Raw genomic sequence first — 12,204 nt, 5'->3', positions numbered from 1 at the left:
CAACTCATGCATTACTTCTTCGCCTTCAAGAGTGGAACGCGACAGCGTTCCCGTCGACCCGCCAAGGGGTGTAAGACAATGGGCTACAGGGCAGCGACTACGCGCCCCGCATTGGACGCGGTGAGCGTCGAGCAAAGCAGCGTTCGGCGCGGCAACGAAATGTGCGCCTGAGCAAGAGACGCACGCCTTAGAAACAGCGCGTTTCTAAGGCAACACCGCATTCACTAGAGGCGCTTTGTACCGCTTTGAAGCGTTGTACTCGTGGCTCAGTGGTAGCGTCTCCGTCCCACACTCCGGAGACCCTGGTTCGATTCCCACCCAGCCCGTCTTGCAAGAGTTGAGCCAAAGCCACTTCTCCTCTGTCGTGACGTCACGGTGTCACGTGATTTCATGGTCACCGCCGCGCCTGAGGAGCTGGGTTGAGCCCTCGTAATATGCTTCGCATAAAAAACACTTATGTGTCTTACGACAGAAACTACATATGTGCATACATCATAGTGTAACTAGTGGCGATTCTCCAAGCCACTTACTTTATCAAAATATATGAGACACCAAAAAAAGTGGGTAATTTGTACGAACTCCCTATCGGCTTTAGCTTGCCTTGAATATATTGATCACAGTCAACCACATGCACGAATAACATATGCAGTACTGCAACACAGGCTACTGAAATAAAACATTAAGTGATATTACAGTGGCTCCCGTGGCATGCTGGTATAGCAGGCATCGAATTAGCGGGCTCGTTGGCAAAATCGGCCTATAATGATGCAGAAATTCAACTCATCCCTTTATCGCCGATGGACACGCAGCTCATAACAAGGGTACTAAACATGGGTCTGTGTATGTCAACCTGGTTTAATGAAAATAGTTAGGAATCAATTCTTTACGAAGTGGACCCTCAGCTCAAATACCAGCTGGATGCAGAACTTTGCAAACGCACCGGGACACTAATTCATCGACTGCGCCTTGGGACAGCACGCACCAAACGTTTCCTATATCGCACAAAACGGGCATCTTCTTCGGCTTGCTCCTGTGACCACGACGAAGAGCATGTTCACCACCTACTCCTCGAACGCCCCATATACGCCATGCAAAAGACGGCAGCTAGAACAAGAGCTATACAAGCCGTTGATCCTCACCGACCTTTCTCACTCGTAAAGTGTGTGGGCCCATGGCCATCGAAAATAGCACGGCAAAAGCATTGAACGCACTTGAACATGTTAACGAAGACACAGGCATCCTTAACAAGTACTAGATATTGCACTGAATAGTCACACAACGTAACTATAACTTCCTTCTATGATTTATAACTATTCGCGCTTGTGTCTTAGGTGTTATACATTTTGTATTCCGTGCGTGCATTGTTTTAACTCTGTGTAATTCATATGTTTATATGCTCATCGCAGTCTACATCACGGCTGTTTGTGTGTGTTTGTGACTTTGTTTACAAACTCCTTGTGGTGCGACTTGCATTCGCCTTTTGTATGTATAAATCCATGGGTGTATAGGACTGTGTGCTGTGGATTTCTGGTCCTATGACGTGTTTTATTTTCACTTGCTTACTACGTATATTAATACCGTTCTTTCAGCTATGTGAAAAGGAGTAGCCGTCACCACTATAAAGTGACTGCGTCTCTTTTTTTTTTCACTTCAATAAAAAGAAACATGCAGTCCTACCCAGCAGGTTTCCAACGTGCTCCGATATGTTCCAACGTACACAGTAGCCCCCTTCCCCAGGTGTTTCCCGACGGATGGAGTGCTTTCGAAGCGCATGGTTTTTCCGGATTAAACAAAATAAACAAAATACTTCTGGCAGCATTACCTTCACGATGAATGTCGACGTTAACATGAATGGCATTAAAGCAATACAGCAACACATTGTATTGCCACCGCAGACACACGAAGTAGATCTCTCGCTACCAACCACAATGCCAAATGATGCCATTACACAGTGCATCTGGTTGTAATCGCATTGAAGCCCAGTTGTAGCTCCGTGGTATCCCTAGTATCCCGGATGTAACTTCGTTTCTCGTGTACCACGCTGCTAAGATCTTGTTTAAGATCGCAGTATTTATTAATAAATAAATAAATAAATAAATAAATAAATAAATAAATAAATAAATAAATTCAATGGCTGTCCATCAAACGGCCGCACCCGACGCGGATTCACGACGTGTCTCGTGAATAGGGCACTTATGACTCTTACATATTTAAGGCTGTAGTGTCACGCGGGCACATTCATTCTGGACGACTGGCGAAGAATGGCCGCATACCATTATCACACGAGCACTGCCGAAGTTGTCTGTTCGGGCACACAGCCAGTGGCGCCTAACGCCACTGGCTGTGTCTACTAGGTCTACTAGGTCTACTAGTAGACAGGTCTACTACTAGGTCTACTAGGTCTACTAGGGCTGACTGCAGCCAGCAGCAAGTTGTCTATTTGGCTACATGCCTATCGTGGTCCATGCGTTGTCTGTTCTACAAGGGACGTATTCTGAAACGTTCGCCGCGGCGAACTTTTCGCACTGGCCATGCCTCCGCCGTAGCGGCGCGCGCTGAATGGCTGCTTTGACAAAACCGGAAATTCAGGTGGCGCAAGTGAATTTCCGGTTTTGTCAAAGCAGCCATTCAGCGCGCGCCGCAACGGCGGAGGCGTGGCCAGTGCGAAAAGTTCGCCGCGGCGAACGTTTCAGAATACGTCCCCATGATAGCAGCAAGAATACACACCTACAGGTTCAAAGTAATAGACAACTTGGATCACTCTGTAAAAAAAGTAAGGATACAAACAGACATACCGCATAGTGGGTGAAGGTCTCAAAGAATGCTAATCTCATTACGACGTCGGCGTGATTGCGCACGAAATCTGGCTTATGATGATCCGTACCCACTAGCGCATGTATCCGGCCAGCTTTCGATCGTTTCCATTAGGGGTTGTATTCTCGGACGAAAGGAGAGACTGTTACTTTCGCGAGATTTCACGAGACCAGCGCCGGACGCGTTCGGCGTCTGCGGGCCACAGCGCTCTGGCACTGTGTGCCAACTGCACGAAGCCTGCGCGCGGGAAACGCTGCAGCTCGAAGACGCCGACGCGTCTGGCACTAGCCTCGACAAATCTCGCGAGTTCGCTTTAAGTCATGTTTTCGTGCTGCCAGGGCTAAAGCCAGACACGAATGACCCGGCGATAACGCCGTCTCTCTACACAGAACACGACTCGGGCCCATTTTGCGCAAATTATACCTTATCGCCCCCTGGTTCCTAAAGGCTTCCTAATGTGAAATTCTAAATGTCCAAAACCTCCAGATTGCGTTTCCAGAATTTATTTTGGTAAGGCAACAAAAACACAGAGGTGGACGAAACATGGTAGACGATATTGTGTCTGAACTTCCGTGTAATTGCCATCTTATAAACTCGAAACTGTAAAAAACAAAACAGAAATTACTACTCGATTCGGGGATGTGGATTTAGTTTTGCCACGTAACTTCGGCACCTGTTTCTTTTTTGCTTTTATTTTCGTTGTGTAATACGGGATATTTAGGAGATGTCGCCGCTTTTAGGCGTCACTGGCTACTCCTTCACTCATAGAACAAGGTTATGCTAAACATGTCGTCACTCACAAGCCGGCAGAGACCGAAAGAAAAATTACAATAACGAAAAATTCCGTCAGCCAGGTGACGTAAATGCGCGGAAACAGTTCGCCACATAAGTCACATCAAAAACAAATCTTTTATATTAGAACGTCACCAGCAGCAATGCTTTTTCTTTTCCGGTTGTTTCTTTCACACGGTGTCGCTTTTTATCCACCATAATAAGTGCATGGTCATTATCACCATTTTCATCATACTTTGTTTCCACAACAAGACGAAGGGTTCTCCGATCGATCTAGAATTACTCATCTTGCGCCAACTTACCCCATCTTGTGGCTACATATTTCCTAATTTCATCCCAGCAACTAGTTCTCAGCCGTCCTCGAGTGCGCTTCCCTTCCCTTAGCCCCCATTCTGTAAATCTAATTGTCCACCGCTTACCTGCACTAGGCATTACATGGCCTGCCCAGCTCCATTTATTGCTCGTATTCGCAACTATAGAAATGAATATCAGCAGTAACATGCAGTGATACAACAACATGTGGTCTTCGCTTTTGGGAGCGATACGAATTGCGTACTAGATAAGACAGCCGGGAGAACAACACGGTCTGGATAACACAGCAGAACGAAGCACGGAGAGTGAGTAGAGCTCCCGGAACTGACATTTTTATTTCTTGGCACGCAAGTTGGCACGCAAGGCTCACAAGGAACGACAATAGCGTTCGACTATGACGGCAACGGCAAACGGGCATCTCTTAAATGCAACAGCGCGCTCTTTCTTTGTGCGTTATCGGCGCGGTGTGGCGGTTCGCTTTGCACATGTACGAGCCGTAAACCTTATCCTTCCCGGATGCATTCGAATATACAGCCATGATTTGCAACGCGAGTCTCTAATCAACTGCTCAAGAGGTGGGCTCGACCCAGACTGTGCTCATGCTTTTCATAGGTGCTTGTTTGACGCGGATAAGATTGCGCTGTTCGCGCTCGCGCTATCGCCCTGTCGAGTCTCCCACAGTTCCGTTTCGATAATGCCAGTAGGCAACGTTTTATTGAGCGCTGTCGCCCTTTACTCGGCGGTGGAAGATGCTGCAACGATCACCGGGCACGTAGCAAGGGTGTTCATGCTGTATACTGATGTTCTCGCTTCAGAAACAGATCGCTGAAGAGTCCCCTCTCGGCGGGACATACGGCATGACATAAGTTCTACTACTATATATGACTTTCGTGTAGGATCGCGAGCGTGCTGTCTCTTATGTAGTCGGTTGTGAGATTGGGCCATCTGACGTATTCGTGGAAAGCTGCGTTCGTGTAAGTTCGACCGAAATCTCCATCTTCCTCAATAATCTTTTTCATCTTGCTTACTTGAGTAACGTGGAATCCCAGAGTGAAATGTTGTCTAAATGTTGATAACAGTCGGCGTAAGCTGTACACGCGGTACTGTATCGCTTGGTGGCGAAGCTTAGCTAGCATAATAAGCCTGCTCGAAGTGTGGAATAAACGTTAGTGTGTGAAAATCTCTCTTAGCGCAATATTTTGCACGGGCTGCCCAAGTTATACTGGCGAGGTGGCTTTTGTTTGTAACAACTTAAATTTAAGCAGGGACGTGCTGATTGTTGGTGTTACTAAAAGGCTGGTGGTGTGAACACCGACACAAGCATAGGAACGGAAATCGTTTGAGTAGTTCCTTCTGTTCCTGTAGTTATTTCCGGATTAGCACGGCTGACTTCTTGAGTAACGTGAATTGCTTTTGTTTTGCTTTCACAGTGTCGTTTGCTCTATTCCAGCGTCTTGTTGACTATGGAAATTACTTGTTGCCTGAAAGAATCTTGGGAAGACTTCGATGTCAACATTTGTTCCGTGATTGAATAACTGTACCCATGAGTACTGGAGCCTTCCGTCATCATGACTTATACCCAGCAATAATATCCTTTGGCTACAGCCAGGCTAAGGAAGCAAACGCCAAAGAGTGCACGTGTGAAACATTTGTTGCCGAGAATCATAGTGTATACTCACGCGTCACCCCAGTTTGCGGTGGCAAACTTTCACCTACAATTCTTTCAGAGTTGGATTCAATACAGGCGCACCATTCGCAACAATTTTAGCTGAGCTGACACCCTGACCCCGTTTCACCAATATTATGTTCAATGAAAATTTCATCGCGTGTTTTCAATTTTCATGCATTTGTTCCTTTGATAAATAACGTGAGCTAGCCTTGCGCGCTGAAACGCTTTTGTTGTTGTTTCATTTTCATGCAGGAAATAAACACTATGGGGGCAGCCGTCTCCTCATTTAACCAGCGTTCATTTTTCACGTGCAGGAAGGAAACTACCTGCGCGTTGTCAGCGGCATGGAGATCAAGGTCTCCAAGCTCCACTGGTTCCCATGGATCTTTGTGTTCACGCTGACGATCACCGTCATGATCGTCTACGCGTGGAGCGTCCTCATCGGTGACGTGCCCGTGTTCCTACCTTACGTCAGGTAAGACACATTTTCCGGAACATTCTGTTTCTCCTTTGCCAGTACTTGCGGCTACGTTGATTGGGACGGCCGACTGTTCCGCGTGCAACGTCAGCGGCTGCGAAGGCAACGTTCGAGCATTTATCGGGCTCGTGTCCTAGATTCCAGTCGCGCGTACAATCGCTCTCCAACGCATTGCGACGACTGGTCGATTGGCCACTGTGCGTGAAAGCGCAACTCGAACGCCGTCCCCGTCGCTTGTCGGCCCACAAGAGAGCGAAGGAAGACACGTTAGCGGGGCTTCTTTAGGGCGGCTGGCCTGTGTGAACGCCTTTTATTGCGCGGTGCCTTTCCCGCGCATGCGCGATTTCGCCGCGTCTTTCCTTCCCCTTTCTCTCATCTTCCTGCTCCCACATTCCCTTTACTCATTCGTAGGGTATCAAACCAGCCGCTTTTATGGTTACCATCCCTGTCTTCCCCACTTTCATTTCTGTCCCTCACGCTGTCATCTCTACTTTTCCTTTCTCTTTTGCTTTGTTTGTGCACTTTTTCATTACAGTCAGCGTGAAAAGAACAACGAAGAGCGGACAGATTTGTAGAGTTTTCGATTATGTGATACAAAAGTTAATAATTAGTATTTTTTTTTCTGAAACTTTCCTAGAAGGCATCGACTGTGTGATGTCCTTAATGTTCTAAATTCTCGCGAGACTTCGTGTTCGTTGTCATGGCGTGTTGCCTTCAATATACTTTTAGATGCTAACTCGGAAGCGGCCAGGTAAAATGATCCCTCCTTGTATAAAGCCGAATGCTCGAGGAACTGCATGGAAGTGGTTAAAGCATATTTTAACCGTCACCTTTCTGTGAAATTAAACGGCTACTTCACCTCGCCAGTTGCGGTGTTACGGAGAACCCGAATCACACGTGAAGTGGATTTCGAATACTGTCAGTTGACATGAATATATGCCGGATGCAGAACCAACGTGCTAACACGGAACACGAGACGTTGCACCTCCATTTCTGTGTGTAGACTAAGAAAAGCGGTTTTTAGGGCAAATAACATGAAAAGACAGCCGTGTTCTCCGCATGCGTAGAGATGCTTCCCTCAGCATCTAAATGCCGCATTGAAAGAAAGAAGAGGTAAGATTGGGGAGACATTTACCTTCGTCGCGTTCTAGCCACGGTAATAAAAACCGACATGAAAGGCTACTGTTTCTCCGACCAGCCTTCGGGTCTGAGGAGAATATTTACAGAACCTGTCCGCGTTTTCTATTCTGACCCTTATCTATCGTGTGGCTTTTCTTTCTTTTTTTGTTCGCTAGTTCGCCCTATGACGTAAATGCGGGGTTGTGTGTCATGTTTCTTAAATATTCTGTAGCGGTTTTAGTTCGTTTGACGCACCTCATATCTTGCTTTAACATGCTAAATAAAAATAAGTAAGACAGTTACCGAGACGAGACGAACCTGACACGGGGGATAATCTGAGCTATCAAGTTGTCTTTTCCCGTGCCTTCATTGCCGTCTTACTTTATGATGATAATGAAGCTTATCGCAAATTTAACGCCACCATGCAAAATTAATTATATATTTCAAAAAAGAAAGAGTTCCTTTGCCCCACCGACTCCCTGTGCTTCATTATTTGTAGGCTTCACATGGTTCTTGCTCAGAATCAAGCCCCTCGGTTCTTCTGGGGCTGAATTCGCAAGGCGTTTCTGTTGTAATTGCCCTTTTCTATTGTCCGGTCCCCTGCTCTAATACTGCATCCAACCTTATGATTGGCTAGCATTTCATCTTACGAACAATTTTGTAGAATTAGTGGTTTCGGTGAATACGGGCCCTGAATCGTCGTGCTGAAAGTTCCCGCTTTTTTCTTTCATTTTTTTTTATGGTCAGGAAGTTAACTCATTTTTTTTTTACTTTCCTGCGAAGGGCAGGTTGCGTCATATTGCGTCAGAACACTGGGAAAACCACCGTACAAGCGCAACTCCTTCGGTCAGCTTTGTGTTGCGCAACCAGATTAAAAATGAATGTCTTTTGTTCATTGTGCCATTGCTTTTCTTTGTGCGTGTGTACCCAAGCATTAAATAAGATCAAAAATAAAACGGGGAAGCCCGCACCACCGGGTAAGTACAGCAGGTGCGAATGCCAACGAAAAATTAAATGAAAAGGGGAGCCGTGAGCCTCCCAAAGAATTTTAAAGAAAAGCCAATTATGAAAAGCAAAGGCGGAGGCAAGCCTGAAGTAGGCGACTGTACAAATAGGCACACAACTTTGAAGATGATTTAAAAGGCATCACAAAGCCTAGAAGCGCGCTCCTCGCTTAGGAAGCAGGCGCCGGTTACAAGCAGCGCCGAAGCTCAATCGGAGAACCAAACAGCCCCCCACCCTGCCACCACTCCGGCAATATCAGCCACAGCATTTGCGTATTTCGTTGATATCTTGACGGTTGGTGCAATCAGTGCGGCACCCTGCGAATATGGACAGGAATCAGATGTGGGCAGGTGCCGCCGGCGCCTCCAGGCAGGATGGCCGCACGGGGCCTCCGACAGGAAATGGGCAGGCAGGTGTTTCCGAGGCCGTATGCTGCAAGTATATCTATACATGAAAGGTATAAGTGGCGGCTTGTGGGCAAGAAGTCACATAAGGATGGCCAGGAATAGGAAGAGAAAATAATACGAATAGGACCGGAAAGGATAGGGGAAGAAAAAATGAGATATTGACGATGAAGCATGCAGCTAGTGCCATCTAACACGGGGAAACACCGCCATAGTTGGCTAAAACAGTGCAGTTGGCAATAAGAAACATGCGAAAGCAACGTGAGGCGGTAGAAAATGTATGAGAGGAGTGAATATGCATTTGGCAAAATGGAAGGGCTAGGAGAAGGAGAAACAGAAAGAACAGCTAGATGCGCGAACTGCAGGAGCAGAGCTGACGATCGCTTTGAATTGAGCAGACCGCAGTAGCAGTCGGGCGTCAAAGACTCAACGCGTGCGTCGGCGCACAATTGACGCACTATGTGCGCCATGTGCGGGCATGAGGTGAAGTAGTGCGACACATCGTCGCACACTGCTCCACACGTGCGCAAGTTTGAAGTGCGAAGGTTGAATCGGTATAAATATGAAACAAAGTGAGCGTGTCCCGTAAATAGATGCCCCGGCAGTCTATACGGCGGGAACCAACCGGGAATGATATGTACGCTAGGAATCCATCGGTGAAGGCTGGAGTCTCTGCCCTCCCGTTGCCTGGTCAGGAGTAAGTCTCTTGAAATAGAAGCTACAGATTTCTCGCGGCACTCGATACCACTCGGGTATAGAACGCGTCAGAGCCACAGCGAGTTACCTGAAATAGCGTAAAGATTGAAAACTCAGCCCTCAGGCGGTCCAATTCCACTTTGAGGGACAATACTTGCAGCGCCGAAGTTCTGGTTGTGTGGTAAGCCCCGGTTAATGCCTCCAATAGGGAACCTTGCACCGAAAGTACTCGAGTGCGAAGGTGTGTCGTCGGGGATGTGGGCCACCATACCGGCGACGCGTATTGCAACCGCAGGCAGCAGAACCTGTCTATATAAATGACGTAAAATTACTGGTCGCCGCGTAAAACGCATACCGGTGAAATTGAGCATTCGGGTGACCAATATCACTGGTTTAGTCTTAAGGTAGTCAACGTGGGTGTGAAAATTCAGTTTGTCATCAAAGACCTTTCCGGGTAGTTTAATGCGGTCCTGATGTTTTAGGAATGCGCTGTCCAATCGGATTCACGGACGGCGCTTAAAAGTGTCAATGTGCCCATTGTTGAAAAATAAAAAAAAAACATTTTTGAAGACTGATTTTGACTTTGTTTTGCCTGGCCCAATCACAAATCAAGGCTAAGACCGATTCCGCTAAAGCCTGCAGTTGCAATCGGGACCAACCGGGAAGTAGGACAATGGTGTCATCCGCATATGCTTGGATGTGAACACCTTCGGGCGATCGGAGACTAAGCAGAGAATGAATTATTCAATTCCATAGCAGGGGGCTAATAGGCGAGCCCTGCGGACTGCCAATTGAAGGGCAGACCGAGACTTCACCTGTCTGTCTGAAGAACCACCGTGCGGCCAGTAAAGAAAGATTGAAGAAAGTGATAGGGGTACGTAGGGCAACGATGTTTGCGTAGAAAAAATAGCACCCCATATGCCAGAAGCTATCGAATGCCCCAGTAAAGACCAAGGAAATTAACACCGCCCACGCCCTGGCAACCATATACACACCGAGTTGCTGCTTTAGGGCGTACAGTGCCAGAGGGGCACTCCGTGCATGTGTAACACCAAATTGATTGTCATGAATTATATAATGAGAATGGAGAAAATAATATAGGTGGGAATTTAGAAGGCATCCTAGGATTTTACCAAAAAGGGAATTCATAACAAGCGGTCTATAGGCAGAAGGAAGGTGAGGGGAACGGCCAGGTTTCGGTATAAAAATAATGCGGCTTGTCTTCCAGTCAGATGGAAAGTTGCCCAAGCAAAGGGCTGCGTTGAAGCTATGCAAAAAGAATTGAGGGTGGTGATGATAAAGACTTCGCACAAGCATGCCGGTGAGCCCATCCAGCCCCGGTGCCGCGCGCAAGTTCCCCAGAATCATTGCATGTTAAATCTTAGGTGGTGTTAAAAGGGTGATCATCCGCAATCACAGGATAGGGACAGACCGCGAGCTCACGAATTCGACTATGAAAGTCGCTATCCGCAGCGGGATCGTCCACGGCGACGTGCGTGCGCAGCAAGAGCTCTGCTGAAGCCTTAACAGAAGTGGTGAGGGTGCCATCCGGGGTCTCGAACAGGGTAGGCATGTTGGAGAGCGCTGCTTTGCGAACGCAATTTGAAAAGGCCCGCAGCTAGAAAGGGTTACTGGATGTTGTGTCAACGCACAACGCGCGATCAGCAGCATCCTTCGCGCGACGAATGCCGCGCTTATATGCCGCGAATGCTCGAGCGTATATACTGTGCAAGACAAACTTCACGTAGCGCCGGATCGCGCGCACCCGCGAATGCTCCTCACTCAATTGAGGCGTCCGCCGAGACTTATACCAGCCTCACCACGAGGCCTCATTTTACCTATATACTTCTTTCATAAAGCACGGTATGCATCATAAAAGCCATCGACCGCACCGTCCGCTATCCACGCCGAGGAGAAGCTGCAGCGACGGATGGAGGCGAACCAACGGTCGCGGCGGAAAACCTCCCGTATCTGAGCACGTGCGTAGTTCGTAAGTCGTTCGTAAGTCGTCATTGGGTGTCGTTGCATTCGGTACGATGATACATGCGGCCTCCACGTCTGGTGAAACAGCGATACTTTCTGGCTGTTGTCGGTTCTCGCGCTTCCAAATCTGCTTCCTTCAAAAGTACACTTACGTTGCGCCATGTACAGATAAACGGGCTGCATCTGTACTCATTGTTTTTTGTTCGCACGCAGTGTAGCGTATCATAACCCTAGGGGTCTCATTGCGATGGCTCTACAGAATAGGAGAGTTAGTTCCACTACGCGACCCTGCGTTTCGTATGAGGAAAGTAGCGTCTCCGTGCCTTCATTCATAGGCCCGTCAGAGGACTCTGCCATTTTATAGGACAGGTAGCGGCCGCACCGCTCAATGAGCGACACGTGGAGCATTGCATTTGTGCGTTGAAGTCATTGTTTCCGCAACGTGGGTTCTGTTTCGTTGGACTCTACACAACGTGCACATTTGCCGAGGCGAGGTGAATGAGGCGCGTGGATAGAAACGTGTTGTAGGTCACGTAGGAGGAAGAGTATGCATTACGTGACAACAACACGGAAACATATTGTCGAAGAGGAAGCCGCGAAGAAAAAAGAAGAACCGCGAGCTTCTTGAAGGTTACGCTATACTATGAATTCCTTTGGTGACTTATTTCTGCAGGAAATAAACGGCTCATTCCGTTCGTCGATGGGGAGTTTTTGTTTTGCGCTCTGACCCTTCGCTTAATCTTCTCTGCGTTTTCCTCGCGAAGTATGTGTTTTCATGATTCTTTTATGGTTAATATATTTACCGCATTTGTTATTTAGCCAGTTTCATGTCATACCAACGGCTGGAGGTTGTTAAAAATCTGGTCTGAGAAGACATCCATTAGAAATTGAGAAGAGATTAAGTACTTCGTAAATGCACGTAAGGCATTTAT

General features: G+C 47.5%; 1 protein-coding gene across 7 annotated transcripts in view; it reads left to right on the top strand.

Moving 5' to 3' along the window:
* Positions 1 to 12,204, top strand: part of LOC135904874 (DNA damage-regulated autophagy modulator protein 1-like) — a 130,405-nt gene that overhangs the window by 93,855 nt on the left and 24,346 nt on the right. For 6 of the 7 annotated variants that reach the window (XM_065435858.2, XM_065435856.2, XM_065435859.2 and 3 more), the window contains one exon: positions 5,902 to 6,062. In XM_065435858.2, the coding sequence (XP_065291930.1) occupies positions 5,932 to 6,062 (131 nt within the window). In that variant the 5' untranslated portion in view covers positions 5,902 to 5,931. Of the gene's footprint in view, positions 1 to 4,660; positions 4,893 to 5,901; positions 6,063 to 12,204 lie in introns of those variants that run through there. The other variant, XM_065435862.1, reaches the window with a different exon arrangement.

This window comes from Dermacentor albipictus, chromosome 3, assembly GCF_038994185.2.
Source record: "Dermacentor albipictus isolate Rhodes 1998 colony chromosome 3, USDA_Dalb.pri_finalv2, whole genome shotgun sequence".
NCBI classification, from domain to species: domain Eukaryota; kingdom Metazoa; phylum Arthropoda; class Arachnida; order Ixodida; family Ixodidae; genus Dermacentor; species Dermacentor albipictus.
The sequence above is the reverse complement of the archived record's forward strand: the minus strand, read 5'-3'. Positions and strand labels throughout refer to the sequence as shown.